This window comes from Onychomys torridus, chromosome 13 (genome assembly GCF_903995425.1).
Source record: "Onychomys torridus chromosome 13, mOncTor1.1, whole genome shotgun sequence".
NCBI lineage: Eukaryota > Metazoa > Chordata > Mammalia > Rodentia > Cricetidae > Onychomys > Onychomys torridus.
Genome location: NC_050455.1, coordinates 66,457,862 through 66,483,731, shown reverse-complemented (window position 1 = coordinate 66,483,731; position 25,870 = coordinate 66,457,862). Strand labels below are relative to the sequence as shown.

Here is a 25,870-nt window from a genome sequence, read left to right as displayed (position 1 = left end):
ACCTCCTCTCGATCCTGGGTCTTCCACTTCCTCCTCTGCCCTGCCTTGTGGGCATGACCATTACCGAAGCCTCAATGGGGGGTTGGAACTTCCAGGCCAATGCTGGGATGGCTACCCACTACACTTACTAAAGACCAGATGCAGGACCTTCTGTGTATCACGTGGTCAGGATGATATTGATAACCCTGGCAGTCAAAGGCCTCGGTGGGCTTTGGGGCTCTCTAGTGAAGGTGAATCCTGGCTAAATGATCCTAGGTTGAACTGCATTTGGGAAAAGTCAGACATGGAGAAGGGACTATGTACTCAGAGGGCACCAGAGTTCCTGTTGGCCACCTCTTGGTGAAGGGTGTTCTCCATGGGGAAGGGCTTGCTTTTAACTGCTCTCTGAATTCCCTGTACACAGGTCCCAAGAGAGTGTGAGCACAACTGCATAGGTGCCACTGGAGAAAGCTCTGTGGGTGGAAAAGAGAGGGGACAGGAAGAAGAGAGAGGTCAGAGCAGCAAAGAGGAAGCAGTTGTTGAGGTGTGGTTGAGAGCACCTGTTGAGAGCAGGTGTGGCTGGAGGCAGCAGACAAGCCAGACAGTGAGCTTATAAAAGAAAGTGTGGCTGTCCACGGGCCTCTCGTGGCTGTCCACGGGCCTCTTAGAGCAGGAAGTCTAGCTGGAAAGGAAAGCTGCAGGTGCATGCATCATCGGCTACACATGCCTGCCCCCACCTGCTCTGTGGTGGTGAGTGACGGACACGGAAACAGACAGTGAGGTCAGAGGAATGAAGGGGTTCTCACAGTATGTATGGACTCATGCCAAATGAGCTGTCACTGTCCCTATGTCACACGTTGAGATGGGGGTCCCAAAAGGAAGAAAAGCAACCCCTCGTCCTTGAATAATAAACCAACCAAAATGAACCCCTTACTTAGCTCATGCCTTAATGGGTGTCACCCCAGAAGCCTTTGGATCTCAGTGGAGGACAGCCCCAGAGATTTTCAGGTGCCCATTGGCCACTTTGCCAATCACCATAAGCCTCAGAGTGAAGAAGCGAGGGGGTGGGAGGGTTCCCCGGCTGAGCCACTGAAATATCCTGCCAGGAAAGGAAGCCCAAGGTTCAGAGCGAAAGTGTTTACCAGACCAGAACCAACAGAAAAGTTTTAACAAAGAGCACATACTGTAGACAGGAACACAGCAGCCAAGTTCTGAGAGACAGATCACTCCCCCAAGGGACAATGGGCTCTTTAGTGGCAGTTAAGAGAAGTTATTCAGCCTTTTCTCATGGGCCATTTGTCTCATGAGTCATATCTGAGTTGATAAGAGGTGGGCAGCTCATTATCTTGTTAGGTAGTAAATTTTATAACCCCATTTGTCCTTCCTGGCCATTTACGGAGAAGCACCAAGAATCATTAGGAGAATGGTTGTAATTGTTTATATAAAATATCACAAGTCCACTGGGTCTGGCTGCAAGTAGTTAAGAGTCTTATTATTAGACAGTGGAGGATTTTGCCTTTTTTCTGCCCTTTGTTTTTGGCTTTTTTATCTCTCTGGTGGGGAAAAGGCACCCTGTGAGGCTTAGATATGTCTACCTGCAGTCTCTGCCCACTGTCAACACCTCATCTGATGCCCCCTTATCTCATGTGTACCCCACCTACACCCTTCCAGAATGTTGGAAAGGAAAACAATCAAGGGCCAACTCTCATTAGCATTCGATGTTTGGGTCATTGTGTTAAGGATTGTGAGGATGGATCTAAACTTACTGGCAAAGGTCTGGGATTGATTAGCTATGCCTTCCATAGATAACAGGGGAAGGGCATGAAAGACAGTGTGTGGAAGAGAGTATGGAAATGTCGCCATAGAGAAGTACCCACAGCAATGACCCAGGACAATTTGCTTGCAATGGTGATGTTTATTTTTGTAATTTTTGGTTATTCTTTTTGATGAATGAAATCATTTATGTTCTCTTTTAAAAAGTCACAAGCCAAATGATTTCATGTGAAGGGATCTAGCTAGCTATGAAACTCGTACGTTGTAGGAAAAAAATTCAAAACAAGATGTCAGTACCTGGCTTTATAACTGACCAGCTGTGTGGCCCAGGTAGAACCCTTCTCTCCGAGCCTTAGTTTCTTTCTACCATTGCCTAGACTCAAGGTCTATATGGCATTGTGGAGCCATATAGATTCTTGAGTAAGAAAGTGAAATTCCAAACATGGTTTTAGTTGGAATACAGAACGGATTAGAAGAAGACAGATCAACCTCAGAAAGACCAGCGGTGCTAACCCACAGTTCTGAAGGTGTAGACTGGACAGGAAAAGAGTGCAATGTCATTTTGAAGGGAAATGAGGTGGGAGTTACCTAAGTTATAGTTGCCCTTTGACTCTCTAATCTCATTTACAAAATTCTCATATGATTTCATGAGTTTAAATGAAATATCAATTCATTTATATGTATTAATATCTTCCCTATGGGGTGAGACAAAAGCACCAAAAAAAAAAAAAATCAAAATTTAGGTGGATCCATTAGCCAACTAATGAGCTGTATGAGGGGGAAAGCATCAACTATTAATACAGGTACTTATCTCATGGTTACAAAGAGTCATACCCTACATTCATAAAACATGGACCATCAGTCATGTTAAGAAGTTGGTGTACCAAGTAATAAAGTTTCCTCGTGTACCAAATCCTCCTCATTCAATCTGCCTTTCAGGCCACTGCCCAGTCCAGCAGTATTGGGAAGATTTAGGAAGGTGTTTTCTTGAGAAAAGGGAAGAAATCGCTAAAAGAATATTGGATTTTAGGATACCTTTAGTTGACCGTGGCGTTCAGAAGCACAGTGGAGCCAATAGAGCAAAATTAAACCCCTATAGGACACAAGAATTCAGGAAACAAATCTTAAACACAAAACACAAGGCAGAGCCAGTGTCTACTCTTGCCTCTGCAAAGAGTTGGGCCACAGGCAGGCAGTCACTCCATTCCTCCAAGCTGAAATTCCCAATTGGTAAAATGAGAGGATCCAACTGAAGAATCTCAAAATTTTAATTTTTCTTTTCCAGTTCTAACATTCAAGGCCTCGATAGTGTATACAATGATTTTTGAAAACATCAACTTTAGTTTACACAGCTTCAAAGGAAAAACAGAGCCACCACCTATATCACCCTGAGTATTTACCCGATGACACCAAGTCACAGTGGTGCTCACACATCACTGTTACAGCACTGTTCACAATAGGTATGTTGTAAGCATCTATCCGCAGAGGAATGGATAAAGAAAATGTGAGATGTATAGATATATCCATATATGTATATGTGTGTATATAGAGAGAGTCATAATGAAGGATAAAGTTATGTTGTTCATAGAAAAATAGATGCAACTCCATATAATCATATTAAGAAAATTTCATCTGTTTCAGAGAGACAAATATTACATATTCTCTCTCCTTTGTTCCTCGGCTTTATAAATCCACAAGAATCATATATGTATAGATGATGAAAATAGAAAAGAAATGTTCTAGAAGAAGAAAGGGGGTTCATGGAAGGTGGTGGTGAGAAGGGACAGAGTGGGTAGCAGTTATGAGGAAGAGAGTATGTTCAATATGTTATCTGCCTAAAAATGACCTTGCATAAGCCAGCGTAATTAAAGTTGTAAGGTAAGAAGGAGGTGGAGAGATGGAACAACATTAGGAGCACTTCATGCTCTCCCAGAGGACCTGAGTTTGGTTCCCAGCACTCACATGAGGTGACTCTCAACTGCCCATAACTCCAGCTCCAGGGTATCTAATGCCCTCCTCTAACCTCCAGGACACACACGGGTAGCAGACACTCAGTATACAGAGAAGTCATTTTAAAAAGAAAAGAAAAAAGTCATTTCATTTAGCACTCAGAAGCCTCCCCCTTCCCAGCTCTCTCTCTCTCTCTCTCTCTCTCTCTCTCTCTCTCTCTCTCTCTCTCACGCACACACACACACACACACACACACACCACACACCACACGCACACACACATAATCTCTGGAAATGAAAAGTCATAGCACAAAGCTCAACATAGGGAGACATCATCTGACCAAATGGTAACCAAAGGGCAACCAATAATAAGACAACCCCAAGTTGTTTGTGAAATGATGCCTCAGAACCAGTCATTCTGGCACTGTACCTAGGATACTGCTTGGAGTGTACTGGCTGTGAATAAGAGCGTGAAAGCCAGGGAGCTGGGGAAGGCAAGTGGTTCATGATGGTGGACTCAGATGCTCCTCGTGGTGCACATTGTGAGCATCAGTAGGCAACATCAATCCACCTCCAGGAGAAAGTAAAACTGCTTCAAACCTGAGGGAGGCAGCTTGTGGAGGTATATACAGGCATGGCCACCATGAGCTGATTTTACAGGCATGGGCCATGGTGGGCTGATTTTTAAAAAGACACACGAGATGAATTTTCCTCTTTGAAAAAATATCCAATTTGATTTAAGATTTTTTGGGGGAGGGGGGTGGCTCTGTCAAAGAAATTTCAATAAACTGAAATTTCGATTTCATAGGCAAGCTCTTCTACAAAATCTTTGTTCCACTGATCACTTTTAATGGTGGATGTTTCTCTGCATTAGGTATCTTTAGAGGTATGAGAACCCTGAGGTCACTACTGCCCCAGAAAGAGTGCTTCTGAACAAAAATAAGAGCTAAACACTGTTTTTCCTCTAAGCCACCAGGAAGAAAGTATCAGTGAAGTTTTGCCTTCTAAAACATGAGGTGGTAGCCTCCCTTGAAGACATGGACCATGTCCCTAGAATGATCCTAAGCAGCCCTTGAATGAAGCTGTGTGCATTGGGATGTTTAATAAAGCTGGTTAGGGGAGGGAGAGCAGTTCCTAACCCAGGCTGCATACCCAGGAGTTACTCACCTGCTGGCCATAACACACAGGTCACTAAAGACACAGCTTCCCAGCCACATGCCCCAGAACGTTTGCAGCTGTGTTGATGGGGTAATGCTCCTGCGCCTCTACGCAAACAGGGACATGGTGATCAGAGCCCCTGGGCCTAGTCTCTGTTCACTACACCGTGACACCTCAATAATGAAGAAGACAACCAATGTAAGCCTCTGGTCTCTACATACAGATGCATGTGCACTCATACACACATGCACATACACATGAATACATATACACATAAACACACCCAAAAATGTTCCATGCCTTAGCATAGCCATTTGTTCTTTGCTCTGTCATTCAGAAATTAAAATGCATAGGATGATCATCCCTTGTTAATTTATTTAACAACATTCTGAGCACCTACCATCCATCTACCAGATGTGTGATAGATGGTGGCAATGTAGGAGGAAATCAAGTGTCTCGCCAGTCAAGGACTCTGCTTAAGGCCCACCTCGGTAAGAGTCTGTGCAAGCAGGTGGGAAATTGCAGCTGTTCCCTGAGGAGAAGGGACCATCCTGCCTGGAGCAGAGGAATCCAGTGCCATCAGTGGGAAGTGCCCTCCCTGAGGACGCGTCTGGTGTGTAGACAGCTACAATTTCTTCCAGAGTGTTTCATAAGCGTTATCTGATTCTGTTAGAGTATAGGAAAAAAGTGGGAGATTAGACTCTGAGATATCTGTCATCATTTACAGGTCAGGTTGAGAAGGTCGGCCCTCCAGGGGCTGTCTATTTCTTTCTGGAAGAATTACATCCTGCAATTAAGGAAAGTGTCAATGAGGTTACACACGATTTGCAAAATACCGAGCAGAAAGTAATGACTTCTGCATCCCAGCCAGTGTTTCCCTTCCTTCTTTCTACTACATGGATGGTCCATCTCATTTCTACAACAGCAGACACCTGTGGTTTCGATGCTCTGGATGTTCCCGGAATCTGCTCAGAGTGTTCTGAAAACGCTTCCCAGGGGCTGAGAGTAATTCACACTCACTTTTGCTCTGAGTGTTTTCAAGACTTTGGAAGTTGGTTGTTTCGCTTTCAAGCTTCCTTGTAGCACCCCTTTCCATGTCTCACTCTCAGCTCTTGGCTGGCCTGGCTTGGGGCTGTGGACCACAGGCTGCTCCTTCAGTATCTATCCCCTGAGTAAGAGGAGTCCTTCTGGCTTTTGCTTTGTTGTGACTGGGCCATCAACTCCATTAGGCACAGTAATGGGTGACCCACTTTCCTGACTCTGCCCCAGTACAGAATCCGAGTTACCAAACACAAGAATCCAGGTCATTGTGGACTCTGCCTGGTGGATGAGCTCAGACTTGGTCTCACTAGGCATCCACCAGCTACCCACCCCAAAACCTCTATCCACATCTACGTCCATTCCACTGGCTGTTTAGCCGCTAAAATTGAGCACCTTAAGAAAAACTGTCCTTTTCATATGTTGCCTTAGTTTATCAAACAGATGCATCCTCTTTGTATGTATAAAAATAGCACAGGTTAGTGTGTGACATACAAATATTCCTCCAGCATCAAACAGCATCACTTACTCTTCTCTAGCTTCTGGGTGTTCTTCTTGGCTGCACAACTTGGCTCTTACAGATGTGGACCAGGTGGCTTACTGACTTGTCTCTTCTTGCCCCTGGCTAGGTGGCAGTGGAGAGCAGTCACGCGGAGCAGGCCAGTGGAAGGCAGAGGAGGGCTCTGAGACTGTGCTCCCAAGACGGAGAAGCGTGTTCCACATCGAGTGGTCATCCATCCGGAGGAGAAGCAAAGGTGTGTACATTCTCTACCTCCCACTCAGGCCCCAGCTTCCTATCTCAAAGCAGGCAACAGTAATATCTACACAGTGGCAGTGCCCACTACACAGTGGTCCTTTTAATAGATGACCACAGACTAAAGCCACAGGTCTCCCCGTTTCTGAACACACGTTGCCTGGTGGGGAAATAATCTAGAACAAGTTGATGGGCTTTGACAAAGGTCTCAACTTGGCTCTGGAATTATCTGCAACCCCTTTCCCAAAGATTCAAAATTAACCTATCAGGAATACAGGCTGAGCCAGGAACCAGACCTTTTAGAGCTCTTCAAGAGATTCAAAACTTGCCACCAATTCCTAAAACACTGGTCATGCCACACAAAGTCATAGTCATAGCCTCCGATCTCAGCACTCCAGAGGCTAAGGCAGGAGGATAGCCAGGTGGGCTATGTATGGAAACCCTCTCAAAACAAAGAATCCAAAGTCCACCGCTTCAGAAGTCTGATGAGAAGTTCCCACCATGGCAGTGACGGGGTGAGAGAGCCAACATAGAGGAAAGTTGTGGAGAGGGTCCTCCACAGACCAGAAGGGGACCCCAGAAGGAGGCCAGAGCTGAGCGAAGGAGGATACCGGAAACTTGAGCCTGTAAACCGAGGCCAGGTTCCAGAAAATCTCAAGGATCCTGGAGAGAGTCAGAGACAGAGAAACCTCTGAACAGGAAAGAGTGCGCTCTGGCCCCACCACAGCGCCCCAGAGGAAGCCGAAGCGCCGTGGTTACACATGATCAGCTGGTTATACTGGGGCACTTCGATGGATAGAACTGACCCCTGGGTTGGTGGCCCCTGGTGTCACACGCTCCCAGAAGCCAGCTCAGTGCCTGGCTGTCTTTCCATAAGTTGTCCAATTTCATCCATTTATATCTAAAGTCACCCAAGTTAGAGCAAGGAACTTAGCGTGGTTATGGAAAAACCTGCAAGTAGAGAGAGCCGAACAGGTCTTTGAGAGGGGTCGCTGTACGTGGGGGCGGGGTGCATCCCCATGCAAAGAGGGAAGTCTGTGGGAATCACTGAAGCCTGGCAGGCTGCTCCCGACAGATGCAGAGGGTCAGAGGGGAGGCCACACATGCAAGCCTCAAGTTCAAGTACATTTTCTCTGTTTCCTACACTGATGTTTGTAGTCTCTGCTTCTTCACAAGCGGGAACAGGGTGCCTTCCGGAACATCCCTCCTAATTTTCCCTAAGGGGAACAGCAGACTGCAAACAGGAAGGCAGAACCCAGCCTGCCGTTCTCACACTTGACCACAGGAGGGCACCAGAGTACCAAGCCCAAACTTCAAAGGGCCTGCTCTTTCCCAAGAGAACTTTACTGAAAAGGGTCATCCTTAAAAATAAGCCAGCCTAATAATGCAAGATGTTTAGAGTCGCATGACAAGAGCTCTGTAGAATTACAATGACACATGGGCATCTCAAAACCTACTTAAAGTGACTACAGGGATATCATTTGTCCTTAATCCAACCATTAAAATGCTAAAATTCAAAGACAAAAAAAAAACCAATTAAAGAATTTTCCTTATTTTCTGGGTTTAATTAGTGTTTCTTGCCCAAACGTGGTGTGAGGTTATTTACTATAGGAACAGAAACTTATCAGTGGCTAGACACAGAGATAAATATGTGACTACCATTAGGTTAAAAATAGATATTCTCATAGCCAGGCATGGTGGCACTCACCTTTAATCCCAGCACTTGGGAGGCAGAAGTAGATGACTTCTATGAGTTCAAGGCCAGCCAGGCTACATAGTGAGACCTCTTCTCAAAAATAAAAATAAATACCGTAATCAAAAAATGGGAAGGGGAAAGGGAATAATTTTCAAATCATCTGCCTGAGGAGAATCATTGCCAAGTTCAAACTCATGACTTTATGAGGAACTGGCAATGGACTTCAACATCCCAGCTCCTTTCTTTCAAAACATATTTTTATTGGGACTGGAGAGGTGGCTCAGTGAATAAGGTCTGCTCGCAGAGGACCCAGGTTTGATTCCCGACACACACACAGTGGCTCACAGCCATCTGGAACTATGGTCCCCACAGATCCAACATCCTCTTCAGGCCTTGTGGGCACCAGGCACACACATGGCGCACACACATATTTGCAAGCAAAGCACTCACATATCAAATGAATGAATATTTGAAATGTTGTCTTCTTTGAGAATTCCATAATGTATTTTGATCATGTCTACCCCACTCCTCCTCGTCCTAACTACTCACTTCCCCCCATATCCCCTTTCCACACTATACCCCCCAACTTCATGTCCTCTTTTCTTTCTCTTTCTATAGCCCATCAGGCCCAATGTGTGCTGCCCATGTACTCCTGGGCATGGGGCCAGCCGCTAGAGAGTGGTGGACTTACCAGGGACTATGCTCTTACAGAAAACTGACGCCCTTGCTCCAGAAATCCTCAACTGTCCATAGCTCCTCATTCAGGGGCAGGGGTCCATACCCCTACCTGCTCAAATGTTGATGGGCTTGGGCTTGGGCAAGCAACCACAGCTGCTGTTAGTTTATGAGTGTAACGATCCTGCCATGTCCAGAAGGCCCCATTTTTCCCCAGTTCTCCCCAACCTCTGGCTTTCACAACCCTCCTGCTCTTTCTTCCTAATGGTCCCCAAGTCTTGGGGGAGTGTTGTGAGATACACATGTCCTGCTTGTGGTGAAGCAGTCGACTGGCACTTACTCTGGGCATCCTCCACTGTCCACTCCACCCTCCGGTCCCTTTCTGTGTACCTGCAAGTCTCTATGTGATACAGAGATCACAGAGAAGCCACTGTCCCCCTAGGAGGCTAATACAGAGGTCAAGCTGAGTAGAGGCATCTTGTTAAGGGCCACTGGGGTCTTGAAACCTCCTTCATGTTCTGTTTTCATGATGATGTGGAGTTTTCCCCAAAGAGAGACACTCAAATGGGCCTGACCAACAAAGGAAAAGAAGGAGTCTTATCCATAAGAGTCCATGGTTTTATGCTTCTCCGTGGAATAGAAGATACCAAACGGTCTAACCCAAGTCTGGAGAAATTACTGTCAAAGTACCAGAATACAGGTGTCTGAACTGATGGCTCTCTCTTTCTCTCCAGTGTTTGGAAAAGGTGACCACCAAGATAAACAAACCAAAGAGCCACTCCCCTACCCATATCGGAAGCCCACAGTGGAACTGTTTGTGAGTATGGCGACCCCAGACCAGAGACAGCACCCTGCAGCCCACAGCAGGCTGGGGAGTTGCAGTCTGTCAAGGATGCTCAAATTTAGGCAAATGTCTCTTGAGTTGTATTTTCAGAAATGTAGCCACGTGGATAAAAAATGTCTATTTTTCACAGTTTGCTTTGTGAGCTATCATACCTTTTCATTGCATTATTTATCCTCAGTTTGCATTTAGGGAATAAGATTGTGCTAGGGTTTTTCTAAGAATCTTTATGGGTTTAATCTCATACCTTTGTGTTTAAAATCCAAAAACTAGAATAAGACTAAGTAGGGAAATAATTTCTTTTAGAAAGTATGTAAGACAGTGATTTTTAAGAAAATCAAGTATGTGTGTCTAAATCTTTATTGACCCGTTTGACTGTGACCTCAAGACAATGAACTTCTGCACGCCCGAGTCCTCATCCGCAGAACAAGGGTGGAGAGACCACCTCATCCTACCGCGCTGAGGTTGAACATTATCAAACAAGATGATGTGTCTCACAAAACAACCCAGAGAGACGGTTAAACAGCAGATTAACAAAGTCTCAAGTGAAAATCTTAGTTTGGTCCTCCACGTGACTTCAAATGTCACCTGGTGTGAAAATCCCAAAACTGTGGAAGATTCTTACCTATTTCTGGCCCCTGAGCAGGATCTGGACACCATGGAGGGAAGCTCTGAGATAAAGGCGGAAGCCACCACGGCCAGGACTTCCTGGATTCAGAGCTCCATGGCCGCCGGGGGGAAGAGACTCAGCAAAGCCTTGAGTTACATCACAGGAGAGATGAAGGAGTGTGGGGAGGGACTGAAAGGTACAGTCTGAGATGTCAGCCACCGACAGCCCCCAAAGCGCCTGTCTTACTCACCCCCCACCCACCCACCCAGGAACAGAAGCTGTGGGGCTTCTCTGCAGACCAGTTGGATATCTCTCTTAGGGGGCCTCTCAAAGAAGCTTCTACCATTAGAGCAGAGGGGCTCTTAGGATATAAACACCCATATTTGCAACTGTTCTGTAAGGATGGATAGCTGTGTGAGGTCTTGTTTCTCCACAGAAAGTTCTGCTGACCCAAATATACCAACTACATGTTACAGACAAGCACTGGGATTCTGAATCCAGCATTCTAGACAAATCTGTGCTGGACGGCTTAGGGAACTGTCTACCACAGCAGAGGGGTCTCTCTAGAAATCTCCATATTGCTTGGCTCATGGGTTTCATACCCTCTTTGCACCAAGAGAATTTTCTGGAAATTTTATGCCACTCTCACAGAAAGCACAATCAAGCTCAAAGTAGGGCCCTGATCCCCACCATGGGAAAAACAGCCTAGACACTAGTAGAGACTGCATTGGGCTAGCAATGGCTGGCAAGTGCTCTGGGCATTCAAATGCACCCCTGCGTTCTTTCTTTAGCCTCCCCTCTGACTGATGAAAATACATGCTGGTCCCCTGAAGACACCCACTCCCACTACCACCTGAGGCCTAGCCCATACATGCTGGTCCCCTGAAGACCCCCACCCCCACTGCCGCCTGTGACCTCGCCCGGGTCTGACCTGCTCTGAGCATCTGCTGACTCTCCCGGCTATCATTTCAGACAAATCTCCAGTGTTCCAGTTCCTTGACTGGGTGCTCCGAGGCATGTCCCAGGTGATGTTTGTGAACAACCCTCTCAGTGGCATCCTCATCGCCCTTGGCCTCTTCGTGCAGAATCCCTGGTGGGCCATCTTGGGTTGCCTGGGCACGATTGTGTCCACCTTGACTGCCCTCATCCTGAGCCAGGATAAGTAAGTCCCTAAGGCCTAGCGTTCCAGCATAAGGCCAGGAGGCCACTCCCTAGGAGGACCACCATCGTCTCCTTCCTACCCTCTAGCCCAGACTCCTCAGAACAATGACTACTAACCAGACGCTACTCTTCTCTGATCGCAAAGGGTAGATAGATTATCTTTGCTCCCCACTCCCAAAAGCGTAGCTTGTTTGAGGATGGGTTGTCAGGCCCCACGTTAGAAAGCTGTGACTCAGTTAAAGTCACAGAGAGGCTCCGCTTCACCAACTCATCCTTGTGCCCCCAGGTCAGCCATTGCGGCGGGACTCCACGGCTACAATGGGGTGCTTGTGGGGCTCCTGATGGCCGTGTTCTCAGACAAGGGCAACTATTACTGGTGGCTGATACTCCCTGTCATTGTCATGTCCATGACTTGGTGAGTTTGCTTCTAAAATTCCTGTGTGTGTGTGTGTGTGTGTGTGTGTGTGTGTGTGTGTGTGTGACATGCATTCAGGTTTGTGTGCCTGTATGTCCAAGGTGGAAGCCAGAGGTTGGCTTCAGGTTCCTCCTCTGTTACTCTCCACCTCATTTTCTGAGAAGAGGTCTCTCACTGAACGTGGCCACTGTTTTGGTGAGGCTAGCTGGCCAGCAGGATCCAGAACTCTACCCGTCTCTACCCACAGCACTGGGGTTGTAGACACATGCTGCCATGCCCAGCTTTTGACATGGGTGCTGGGAATTGAACTCAGGTCCTAACATTTGAGCAGCAAACACTTTACCCGCCAAGTTGTCTCCCTGTTCCAATCAGCATCTTTTTTACCCAGCCCTTTGGCCGCCATTTTTACTCCCGTTTTAAAGTGTTTATCATTTTGCTTGAATGTCAGGAGCACCACTAGAGGCAGTTGGTAACAAACTGGGAGAGTCATGCCAGATCGTCCGTGTGTGATGCCTCATCAGCTGCCATCCTTTCCCTGAGATCTCAAAGGACTTCTGGTCCTGCCCTGGCTGCCTACAAAGCAAGAAACCGCTGGCCACATAAGCTAAGAGCTGCACAGGGTCCTGCCAGTGTCTGGAAATACCTCCTGCTCCCACAAGATTTTCTCCCTCCCTTAGACTGCTGACCAGACTGAGACAACCTCACAGGGTAGACTGAAGTCCAGCCATGAAGCCGAGACCTCCACGAACCAGACTTCTCCCTCATTTCCAGAAAATGAAGGGTCGTCTGCCCATGAAGTCAGAGCACTTGGCCACTCAAAATTATTAATGGCTATAATTCCTTCCCTCTCTTCTCCTGACCCTCCCTTGCTCCTCTTGCCTAGGGGATGGAGTTCTATGACTGAGAAAATCCCAAGGATCTCCTAAAGTCGTCCTTCTGAGGTTGAATGTGAACCTTCCCCAGTCTCTCTGTCCTGCTCAAGAAAGAAACCCACGGAAAGGCAGACAGGCTTTTCTCTGGGTAAACCAGGGTTCTCTGCCACTGTGTGGTCAAGTTCCAAGGCCAGCGACATCTGACAGGTCTCTCATGTTTCTTCCGCCAGTCCCGTCCTTTCCAGTGCCCTGAGCACCATCTTCAGCAAGTGGGACCTCCCCGTCTTCACCCTGCCCTTCAACATTGCCGTGACCCTGTACCTGGCAGCCACAGGCCACTACAACCTCTTCTTCCCCACGACGCTGCTGCAGCCTGCAACCGCCACACCCAACATCACCTGGTCAAACGTCCAAGTGCCTTTGGTAGGTGTCATGAAAGAAGGCTGGGCAGTGGTGGCACACGCCTTTAATCCCAGCACTCGGGAGGCAGAGGCAGGTGGATCTCTGAGTTCGAGGCCAGCCTGGTCTACAGAGTGAGATCCAGGGCAGGCACTAAAACTACACAGGGAAACCCTGTCTTGAAAATTAAAAAATAAAATTAAAAAACCTGGAAAGAAGGAAGGGCAGTAGTTGTACAAACTCAGTGTCAAACTGAATATACTTGTTTTGCACATCAGAAACATAAGCGAATGATGACTATTCACAGTTACACAGTAAAAAGTGTTCTACGTATGTATCCTCTGAGATCCTGTCCTTGTCTCCTAAGAACTAGAAGTTTTGTTTGTGGCCCCACCCTATGATAACACAGAGGAAGAAACCAAAGCCAAATTAAAAAACCCACCCAAGGCTCCACAATGAATTAATGGAGAGCCAAGTCCAGGCTGGAACTCAACCCCCTATATGTGACCTGCGCTCTTTGCTGCTTTCCTTTGTTTGGAAGCCTTTTTGATACTTAAGCCCAGTTTTAGCATACTATGTGTTTTCTTTCATTCGTCACATGGAATCATTAAAGTAAACACACCATACCACTACCCATCAGCCTAAACAATTGTATCCCATTCCCTTCATGAGCCTGGCTCATATTTTGAAGCACAGGTTTACCTCCATTCAGAAACAGAGAAAACAGAGATTTTCATCTTTTTAAAGTATTTTATGTATAATACTGACCTCTGGAAGCCTGCCAAGATAGTGAATAAGAAGAGATATTAAAAGTATTAAACAAGATGGGGAAATGTGGCCATTAGGATTCTTAACTAACTAGGCATTTTTTGTTTTGTTTTGTTTTTTCCCTAAGACCTCCTACTCTCCATCACACTAAAGGACTTCCTGTTCCAGTTTATAGCTCAACCTGGAACTTCATTATTGGTGATTCATCATCACCGCAAAGCCATTGGGCTTATTAAAGGAAGTTTCAGAAATAATGATGCCCAGTGCCTCTCAGCATTTCACAGTGTCATTGACAGAGTCCTGCAAACACACTGAGAGGCATCATTATTCAGAAAAGACATTATTCTGTCAGGCTTATCCTTGGTCATTGTCATGGACGGTGGAGGAGGGGCAGCATTCATGGGCCAGAGGTGAGCAAAGGAGCTGAGTCGGTGATTCACTCTCTTAGGTTTCCCTGCTCATGGGGGTTTACCCAGTCCCTATCTTTTGGAGCCAAAATTGTTCTACTCAGTGTGCTAGGAAAAGATAATGTTAGAAATCATAAGATAAGGTTCATTGTATTCTCAATGAAAAATATTTCAGACTTTTCTAGAAATGAAATATTTTTTAATAATCCTATACACCTAGTTTAGATCACCATCACCCCAACGATTCAAAAAAAAAAAAAAAACTATTTTGGGCAGTCATTCTTGAAGAAATAACTTTCTGGACTATGATAAGAATTCATGTGTTGGGTCTTCCAATTAAAACTTGTACTTTGAGCTTCAAGAAAATGAGCAATGGATGTCAAAAAGAGGGTCTAGAGACCCCAGCAGTGTGGCCTGACCACTGAGGGGTCCCAGAGGGGACAAGTAGGGGTACATAAAACAGCCATGTGTCATTCTCTGCATATACTCTCATGCCTGTCCCCTTACCCCAACAGGCCAAGGCTGAGCCCTACTCTGTTCTCTAGCCTGGGGGATGGGAGACTGGGCTAACCAGAGGGCCTGTCCCCTCCTCTCTTCACAGCAGCTCACTGTCAGCCTTCTCAGGACCTTTGGGGACATGCAGGATGGCCTGAGACAGTTTCTAGACCGTACTGCCACTGCCAGGCCCTTCCATAGATCCCCAACTCTAACTGCTCGCCAGACGGGACTGTCACCACAGCCAGCCATGCACAGCTTGGAAGTACAAAGGACCATTTCCCTCCTAATAACCCCTTATCATCTTGTTTCTAAAAATATCAGAGTTTTATCAGGAATATATTTCTAACAAGTAATAAATGCCCTTCTAAAAATTCTTCAATTGCTCTTCGTAAGAGAATAACTCCCCCACACTGATGTTTCTGAAAGAAGGAAACTCAAATCCTAACTACTTAGGGCTCCACAATCTCAAAACTGAGAGGATAAAGCATTTCCTCTCTTCAGCATTAACCCGACTGAACAGTAATGTCCTCTGTGAACCCTGTTGTAAAATGTCAGTGTACACTCAAAAGGCTGAGGCAGGCCAGCTGGAGACACATAGTAAGATCCTGTCCAAACGCGTTAGTGTGGGGGACTTGGTGTGGGGGTGTGAGCTGACTGTCAACTTCCATAGCAAACACGTGACCCTATCATTGTACAGCTCCTGAGAGCCATCCCAGTTGGAATCGGCCAAGTGTACGGCTGCGACAACCCCTGGACTGGAGGCATCTTCCTCATAGCTCTGTTCATATCTTCCCCCCTCATCTGCTTGCACGCAGCCATTGGATCCACCATCGGGATGCTGGCAGGTCTGTACCATCGCCCTTAGTGTCTTCCTCCTTGATGAGCTAGAGGGATGTTAGTGCTTGGGGCCAGCTTCGAAGGAAAATTATGACCCACCTTTGACATCACGCCTGCTTCCTCTTCTCCTCACATCCGTTTTTGGCATTTTTGGTGCTAGTACCCTAATGTTCCTGTAAGCAAAAGCTATCCTCACAAAAGACCTAGGCATCAGACATTTAACCCTCAGCATAAATTTAAAGTCTGGGAGAGCTTTTTCCAAGAATATTTAAGAGTGATCTCCAATGGATGGCAAAAAATGGGGCTCTGTTCACAGTCAAGGTTTTTCACATGTGTGGCAAAGGACATTCTCTGCACCGTTTGAATCAGAACTCAGAGTCCTTACTCCAAGGGTCTCTCCCACTCCTAACAGCTTAGCCACTAGAGCTCTTGTGGTCCCATCCGTGTATCTCCTTTACGTGTATCTTCACTGAATACAACTGAAATTCCTTTTTGTGAATACCTGCCTCTGATCCCAGTAACTGATTCTGGCTGGAAGACTGGGGTGTGTTTCAGGAAGGTAGGTGAGCCCTGTAAGCCCCACCCCCCGACACTCAATACCACCGCCTTCCTTTCCTCAGCACTCAGCATTGCCACGCCATTTGACTCCATCTACTTTGGCCTGTGTGGCTTCAACAGCACTCTGGCCTGCATCGCCATCGGAGGCATGTTCTACGTCATCACCTGGCAGACCCACCTGCTCGCCATTGCCTGTGGTAGGTACCGCTCACAGACTACCCTCCTGACCACAGAGACGACCTGTGTAGACCCCTGCCAAGAAAACCACTCTGCTACTCCCAAAGATGGCAGGGCAACAGTTTGCTTTATGAAAGCTTGTGGTTGACACTGTCCTTTGTGTCTTCAACTATGTTCACTATATACGCGATGCTTGGCCACTGAGGGGGGTGTTCTTAGATTCTAATTTCTCATTGTTGCCCAGGGGCTGTCTCCTGGTGGAGCTGGGAGAGCAGCTCCCTGACCTTAACTCTTACATGTAAACCTTTACATGTAAAACTTACATGTAAAACACACGCCATGCACAGTGACTGGAGCTAAATATCAAGCATTGACTGTACACCCTTAAGATGGCCGTACACACCTCTTGCATATTTGTTCAACATCACAGGAATTTAGGATGATGGTCATAACTCATCAGATTTATATGTTCTCAACCTTGAACATCTTTCATGGTCTACAAATGGGAACAAAATAAAACCCCTTTGGCCAAAATATTTAGAACAGAGTTTCTATTTCAGTACAGCCATGGATGCTGAAATGTTACCAAATAAGGTTTTAAGAAATAAGTTTACAATAAAAAATTCCAGAATATTTTTTTCTGATATATAAAAGCTTTCTAAACCATATATAGTCATATATTTGTTTCTTTAAGGTAGATTGAAACGCATTTTTTTTTTAGTTTATAACACCACTGCAAAGATGGGGGGATGTGTTGTAAACTAAATGTGAAGGATAAAGCTGAAGCTTTTCTTTCTATCTTCTTAAAAATTATTTTATGCTACACCAAACGTATCAATATAGGGTTGACATGCTGTAGCTACTTACATAGTTGTCACAGCAACCAAATAAATGTAGCCATTTACACAGTACTTATCTAAAGTGTCCAAGTCAACACGTTATCTCCTTCTGTCCCCCAAAGTCTTTACTGTTATTCTGCTTTGCAAGGGACATTCCCAAGAGCAAGGACAGGACAAGGGAATAGAGGTGGGGCAGCTTGGATGGTGCCCAAGGTCATGGTCATGCCAGTGATGACTGACAAATCACAGGTGGCCCCCTCACTGTCCCCAGTGCCAACCTTGTCAAAAAGGTTAAGTAGCTCTGTGTCATACATGGCCCAGTGTTTCACAGCCAGGGAAATGTACCAGTGTCTAATGACCTTTTTATTTGTCACACCTAGGGGAAAAATGGAAGTGCTCTGAGCATTTTGTCTGGGTAGTGTCAAATACCCCAAGGTGCACAGGACAGGACAGACCCACAACAGATTGTCACAGGTGCCACAGGGGCGAAACACGCTCCATGGTTTCTCCTTAACTCCCCCACTACCCCCCTGCAGTGTGCAGATACTGTTCCTGTCCCCATTTCACAGATGGGAGACTAAATTTGAAATGAAGAAGTGAATTACCCAGCTAGGTTTGTAAAAATGTGCTCTGCAGGGCATCCACTCTTTCCTGTAGTCACTACTCCCTCTTCAGGTGAAAGGCCCAGAGAAGTAAAGCCTTTCTCCATAAATACACAGCCCGTGATGGATTGATTAACCGGGCAAGGTGGAAGGCTCCTCCCACCAGTCTGTTCTGTGTGTCTCCCAGGACAGATTACCCACTCCCCACCATCCTCACAGGCTACATTCTCTGATGCTTTGCTTTCATGGATTGTTCAGGTTCCTCCCTGTTCTACAGTTCTGGGATCACACACGAGCACACACAAGGCTTTGGAGAGGTCTTCTTCATATAACAGATCAAGTTTGATTAAATAAGACAGCAGTGGATCCAAGGGAGCATAGACATTAATCCTTTAGCTGTCGCCCTCAGAGATGGCGGGACAGTCTGGTAGGGCTGAGCTCAGGAAAGACCACTTTCTGAGCCCCTGCTCTTCATAGACCAAACCTAGAGCTATCCTGTGGACCTTACATCCCCTCTATATTCTGGGGTGTCTGTGGTACTTGGGTTGGTGCCTCTCCTCTCATCTAGCTGGTCAGGGCTCTGCCACTGTCAGACATACAGTCCTCAGAAGTCAGCTCATATCTTAACGTCTAACACAAACAGTGATCACACTGTAGAATTGGTATCAGGATGAGTGATTGATGCAAGAACAGTACTAACATGTAGGGAGTGCCTGGAAAGTTCAGTTCTGGTTATCAGTAGTCAAGGAAAGGGTGTCCATGTCTAAAGGGTATCCTCCTAAGAGGACTTGTTGTTTGTTGGTGGTGGTGATAGAGTGTGTGTGTGTGTGTGTGTGTGTGTGTGTGTGTGTGTGATCAAGACAATACAGCTTACCTATAAGGAATGCTGAAGGATATGGTTAGTGTTGCCACTGGCTAGACATAGTAACTCTAATAAAGATTGGCTATCATTCATAGTTTAGGGACAGTTGGGATGTCCTCCTTGGAGAATGGGCCCAAAAGCGAAGCCCAATCATGTTGGCCTATTTTATTGCCTTCCATCTTCTGCCAGTGCTCGCTTCTCCCCAGCATCCAACTCATCCATGGCCTTCTCTGCCCAGCCTAAAACAAGGCACTAGGTGGTTTGGTCTCCCCCAAACCCATAGGATGCTGTTTCTCCCTAGGAACCCTTGTTATGCTAACAGCTCCTGATGGAATATTCCAACGAAGAGTTCTGAGACTCACTTGCTTTTGCTTTATTGTAAAACCTTCATTTATGGTTTATGCTATTAAATGTTCCTTTACTGGAAAGCGTGGTGGTAAGACCCAAGAGAACTGTCACAGCTCAATTCTGGCCCTTTTTAACAAAGTTCGTCTGCTATCTTAGCTGTGCTGGCATTATCATGGAATTTAACACTTTTAAAGCTGCAAGGCAATGAAAATGCAACTCAGTGTGGGTGAGAGATAGCATTTGAGGCAGAAAATTAATGAAGAGGGAGTATGTAGACTACCCTGAGCTGCTGTTGAATCTTTACTGAGCTGTTTACGGTTGGTTCTTTTCCAGCACTGTTTGCAGCCTACCTTGGTGCCGCCCTGGCTAACATGCTGTCCGTGGTAAGTCACATGAGCTATAAACCACATGCCCTCCTCCACTTCCCAAACACTCCAGCAAATCCCTCTGCCCTTTGGCTCACATCCTGACACCCACCTTAATACTGACAGGAAGGAACTAGGTCTCAAAAGCTTCTGTGTCAACTTTGGGTGGATCAAACCCATCACCAGTGGCCGGTAGAGTACTTTAAAAATAAATCTTTCAGATATAACTCCATTGTAGTCTGCCATTCTATAGAACTAATTTTGAGTCTTTATCATTTAACTTGGGTATTTGTGTGTATTATCTGCCCATATGGCTTGTAGACAGTGAACATCTTTATCCCATAGCAACTATCATGTTCATGGAGAAGGACATTGGGCATGACTTCAGAGAACAGAGAGAGCTATGATGTCATCATCCAAAGAGAACCTAAGCTCAAGAGTTTAGTCCCAGAACCTCTTCTTTACCTTGGGCCCGGTTTGGGGTGGTGTGCAAAGTAGCAGCTGCCACTTGGCTCCAAGAGGCCCAGCACAGAGTACTCTGGGCTTACCCAACAAATCAATACACCCAACTCCACCTAAGAGTACAAGGGAAACTTTACATGGACAAGTGTTGCTCAACTTGGGGTCATGGTCTGTACCACATTTAAAACAGCCAAATTAATAGGAAAAAGCAGGAAAAAGAAATGTCTTCAATGTGACCATAATGGGGAGAGGGAAAACAGATCCGGTGATGCTCCCTCAAGTCCATTTTTGGTGGTCCTGAAGAGAGATGAGAGTTTAAACAGAGGGCAAGGGGTATATACATCTAAGCTGTTCCAGGTAAGGTGTGGCTCTCCCAACTATTGACCCATCACTGTGTGGACTTTAGCCTCCTCCTGTAAGATGATCTAACAAGCTATAAATCTCTTTCCTGAAGACAAGACACCAACCCCTCCCCAGGCCTGGCATCGTTTCCAACCTGAGAGTTTTAGAGAAATTTCCATTTCTTGAGGTCCATTCTTTCACTATCCCAGTAGATTGGGAGACATAAGTGTCTTCTTTAGAATACATTCAGTTCTGTCAGGCCAGTTACACAAAGAGGAAAAGTCATAGATCCAACATCTGAAAACAGAGTAGATATTCCATACAGTACCTGTCTAGATTCATCCTTCACCTGCAGCCAAAGAGAGGGTGGTACTTAGCATAGGAAACTATTTCCTGAGCAGCCAAATTAGCCCTTCCTGACACTATCTCTCCTGGTAGACTGAGTCCCTCCCCTGCTTCCCACCAACCTGCTGGGTGTGCCTTCACCACAGCACTTGACATAGGGCATTTAGGACTCACAAGTCCTCAGCTTAGCCCAGATGCGCATCTTAATCCTAGAGTCTTACAGAAGGAAACAATGGAAGAAAGAGATAGTGAGGGAATGAAGGAGTGAGCACACACAGCAGGGAATGCTGGAACTGGGGAGGGGGCCTCAGAACACTGACTGGAGACAAGAAGATGGATTCTGACCTCCTCACAGAACCGCATCCACCTCAGGCTTCTGCCATCAGTTCCGGCGCCAACAATTCACCTGATCCATCATTCAATAAATGTGCCAAGTGCCTGCCTTGGACAAGGCCCTAGAAGAGATGCAGGAGGCTTTGGTTCCTAGATCTAGACATGCACAGTGCTAAATGGTCTTCCTCTGGGTGCTGAGAGGTTATAGATTAGGCCATTCCATACAGACATTTCTCCAAATAAAATAAAGTTTACTCATTATGATGATGATTGTCAAGAATTAAAAAAAAAACTATCAACTTACCCAGGAGAAATCTCCAACTTCACTGAGGAGCACAATATGAAAGCATTGAACTTCATTTATAAAACCATTCAATGCCTCCTCAGAAAGGCCCAGTGAGCCATTATTCTTTGCCTTTCTAACCAGAATGTGTGTATGCAAGTCCTGGCCTTCAACAATGCTGCTATCTGCTTGATAGTGATGACCGTGCCCTGAGGGCCATTTATTGGGTATTTGGCATGCGCTAAGCAACAACTCTCTGCATAGGCAGCAGTACACTATTGAGGGAAGAGGTCTCAGAAAGATTAAAAAACCATAACGAGTTAATCAGAGCTAAGGTTTGTCTACTGTGGAGCATCAATGGATGCTTCCCAAAACGCTTTATTGCACCTTATTGGAGCTTTGGGAAGACTTTGTTGAGTGGAATCCATCACTCATGGATATGTATCCCTTACAGCCTCGATCTGGTATGATTCTGGCACTTCCAAGTCTTGCTAACAGTGTGGTCTTTAGACTTCCACATAACCAGCCGTGTTACCCCTGTGGCACCACCTGAGCCTTCTATTGGTTAGAGTAAAATGCTTGGAGGATGGAAGGATAATTTGATCTGCCTCATAGTTGAATTTGTAGGCTCTTTGTAAACCATTCACTCGGCTACCTCGGCTGAAGAATGGGGGAAAGTATTAAATGTTGCAGGGTATCTCAAGGAATAAAAGCCTGGTCAATGTGATGAGAAATGAGTGTGAAGGTGGGTAAACCCTTAAGAAGAGAAGTAGCTAACCTTCACCTCCAGCCCCAAGGACAGATCTACCGCTCCTCCGCTTCTCTCCCTGTTTGCTCATTTCCTGTGTTTCTTTAAAGGTTTTCTACTCCACACAGTTTCTAAATGCCCATCTACCACTGCTTGACCTTTCAGATCAAGAGCCCTATTCATACTGTCTCAGTGCCTTTCAATTCACATGCTCAAAATAGGGAGTCTATTGGCTCATGCCATGTGCCTATTCTGAATCTGGTGCCTGTCTCTAGGCCAATCAACTACAACTAGGTCTTTAGCTACAAAATAAATGCCAAGTGTATCCCTTCAAAGGAAGCTGATTGAAGAAGGCATAGAATGCCCATAGTTCCTGGAGCCGAAAGTATAGACTGCCCGGGTTCCCCAAGACAAAACAAGTCTTGTACATAAAAACACATTAAGACCTATTAGAGTTCCAAAGGCTGTATTTTGGAAAGTGTGTGCTTAACCTGTCACAGAATAAACTGATGGCCTGATTTTATTTATATTGGCTATCAGTTAAGTATTACCCTCACCAATCAGCCCTTCCTCTAACTAATGAAGGTTATTTAAGCAAGCATTCACATCAGATGTAACCTAAATTTCTCTTATCTCTTCTCCCTCCAGTTTGGATTACCACCCTGCACCTGGCCCTTCTGCCTCTCAGCGCTCACCTTTCTTCTTTTGACAACCAACAACCCTGGCATCTACAAGCTCCCACTCAGCAAAGTCACCTACCCAGAGGCCAACCGCATCTACTTCCTGTCCCAGGAGAAAAACAGAAGGGCATCGACAATAACGAAGTACCAGGCCTACGATGTCTCCTAAGCTGCCCTTTCTAAGGCATACCATGTAAATGCAGCCTCCAGCAACATCTGCAGCCCAGGCTAAAGCCCACTCACCCTCCTTTCTGTCCAATAATATGTAGTCACCAGTTGGGACACCCCCCCACACCCCCACTAAGATGCACAGAACTCATCAAAGCCATGTTAGTTTATACCATATACCCACTGGGGGCTCTTTGGGAACTCTCTCTGGGAGAAACTTGCTAGTCACCCCTTTCAGTTATTTAGTGGAGCAAAGCATGATGCCAGGAAATGTTGATTCGCCTTCAAGGCTAGAGGGCCTGATCCCTACCCTGCTCTACTACTAATGAGGTCCGACTGCCTCAGCCAGTTCTCCTCCCATCTCAACCGGTTTTCTTGACACCAGGGATTTCTTTAGGACAAGGAAGAACACCAGACTCCTTCTGCTGCAAAAATGTTTGTTCTTTTCCACCTCCGGTAAACTAATCAACTCAGCATAAGCAGCAAGGAATTGTCCTGAGCTGACTTACTTATGGGAGGGCTCCCAGAAGAGAGAGAGGGAAGTGTTCATGTCGTGGAAGTTTATTCTTGGGCAAGGGAGATGCCCTCCAGACGTGGGGCTAGAAACCTGAACTCATTGAAAATGCCGTGTACCCTTGTTGCACCATAGAAATATTTCCAGAAGCATTGTAAGGTCAAAAAGTGATTTTTCCAACATCCAAACCGGTATAAACAAGCATCTTTTGCTTATATAATATTCAAAATCATACTCTCATTAAACTTGAAATTTGCAAGTTGATATCTGGGTTTTCTTAAACTAGAACTTACCTACATGCTCATATAGAGTATACTTGGGAAGTTTTCAGACCCAAACATGTGTCTGGAAAAAGGAGATAGGGGTAAGAATGATCAGAAGAAAAGTCGATTATCTTGTTGAGAGTTATGCAGAAACGGCCATGCACACTGCTTCCTATGGTGTGGGTACAGATTAACAACACCCATCACTTCTCAGCATACAGTCTTTTAGCCTTATGCACCAAGACTGGTAACCCAGCCCTTCTTGAGTGGTCAATCACTTGTTGCTCTGAGTGTGGCTCCTGAGTGTGACTCCTACTGTGCTCCTGAGTTATGGTCATCCTTCATAAGAAACCACTTGGCCCAGAATTCCAGCCTTTCTCCAGAGATGAACATATTCTAACACCAGTGAGATAAAACCTGTGTTAATATTCTGATCCACCCACGTTGGGTGCCAGTGTTATGAATTAGCATGCAGGGGGAGGGGAAAACCCTGAGGGAAACATGCTGGGCAGATACAGAGCCTGGCTGAGCAGATACATGCCATGTGGACATGGTGGCAGTGGTGGAGGCCAGTAATTCACAACCCAGATGCTGCATACATGTGGAGAGTTTATTATAATAAAGAGATGAAGGAAAGAGATGATAGGAAAGAGAGAGACAGAGAGAAAGAGAGAGATCAAGGGTGTGCACCTGGTGGGAGGAAAAGCAGGAGAGAGAGAATGAGGCTTTTACATCAGGATGCAGGGCAGCACCAATGGGCAGGATTTCAAGGGGGAGATCAGAATATTAACATTACCCTCAATCTCTCTCTCTCTCTCTCTCTCTCTCTCTCTCTCTCTCTCTCTTTCTTCTTCTTCTTCTTCCTCTTCTTTGTCTTCTTCTTCTTCTTCTTCTTCTTCTTCTTCTTCTTCTTCTTCTTCTTCTTCTTCTTCTTTGTCTTCTCTCTTTCTCGCTGTCTCCACATCTCTTTTCTTCATCTCTTTATTATAATAAACTCTAAACATGGATGCAGAGTCTGGAGTGTGAATTACTGGCCACCGCCACCAGGCCCACATGGCATGCATCCACCCAGCCCGCCGCTGCATCTGCCCAGAATGTTTCCCTCAGGTGTCCCCCTGCATGCTAATTCATAACAACCTCGACACACACCTTTCCAGTCCAGCATGGTGAGGTGCTGAGATAACAAGGGGTCAGGGGCTGAGGAGATGGATCAGTCTGTACAGTACTTGCTGCACAAACATGACAGCCTGAGCTTAGATTCCCAAGCACACATATAAAAAGCTAGGCATGATGGCATGCACCTGCACCCCTAGCTCTGGGAAGGCAGAGATGGACAGACTCCTGGAGCTAGAGGTCCGACTAGTCTTGCCAAATTGGTGAGCTCCAAATTCAGCATATAATGATAAAGAAAGGCACCCAACTTCAACCTCTGGCCTCCATGTGCACCCACCCACCCACACACATGTAAATATACATACATACATTGAAGAAGACATTTAGGTGAAAGTGAGAAAACTGACTTATAAATGCAGAAGTAAGGAAGAACTACATTTTACCAAAATCCACTTTTTTTTTAAAAAAAAAAAAAAAAAAAAAAGCTAGTTTCTATATCTGTATTTTCATTTGCTGTATGCCAGAGACCCCAGCCAGCTTTTACCTTCCAGACCCCATCCAACCCTTTATGGCTTTTCCAGGAAAAAGGGGGCTTCTCCAAGCAGAAAAGTCCTCCGCCAAGGAAAAGGAAATGACTCACACTCCAGAGCTACCTCTGAGTTTGTGATCACACCTTGAGGCCAAGAAGGTCTCAGGCTGTATTTTAATGACCATGGAGTTACAGTTCTCTAAGGATCAAGCATTCAGGAATTTCACCCAAAGGCTGTTTATGCTTGAGGCTCACTCAGCTGCCCCTCAACCATCACGTGGTGATGTCTAACCATTAAAGAATGGGTCCCTGTGTGTTTCCACCAAAGTTTTATAATCTGATTTTAATAAGAGTAGGAACCCCTCCATGCATATGCCATGCTGATGACTGACCACTAATAAAATCCTTCAGCTGTTCTGAGTATTTCGCTAGCCTCACCTATAAAGCAAGCTGAGTTGGCCCAGAATCCCAAGCAAGGTGGAAACAGATGAGGTGAAAGAAGTCCTAT

At 45.9% G+C, this 25,870-nt stretch overlaps 1 protein-coding gene across 1 annotated transcript in view; it reads left to right on the top strand.

The window, feature by feature from the left end:
• The window catches only part of Slc14a2 (solute carrier family 14 member 2), a 56,963-nt gene extending 34,019 nt beyond the window's left edge, over nt 1-22,944 (top strand). Inside the window, exons 7-16 of the mRNA XM_036204497.1 lie at nt 6,528-6,653; nt 9,758-9,840; nt 10,511-10,670; nt 11,447-11,636; nt 11,922-12,050; nt 13,153-13,345; nt 15,692-15,839; nt 16,452-16,586; nt 19,551-19,600; nt 22,744-22,944. Of these exons, the coding sequence (XP_036060390.1) occupies nt 6,528-6,653; nt 9,758-9,840; nt 10,511-10,670; nt 11,447-11,636; nt 11,922-12,050; nt 13,153-13,345; nt 15,692-15,839; nt 16,452-16,586; nt 19,551-19,600; nt 22,744-22,944 (1,415 nt within the window). The remainder of the gene's footprint in view (nt 1-6,527; nt 6,654-9,757; nt 9,841-10,510; nt 10,671-11,446; nt 11,637-11,921; nt 12,051-13,152; nt 13,346-15,691; nt 15,840-16,451; nt 16,587-19,550; nt 19,601-22,743) is intronic.
• The last annotated feature ends 2,926 nt before the right edge of the window (nt 22,945-25,870 follow it).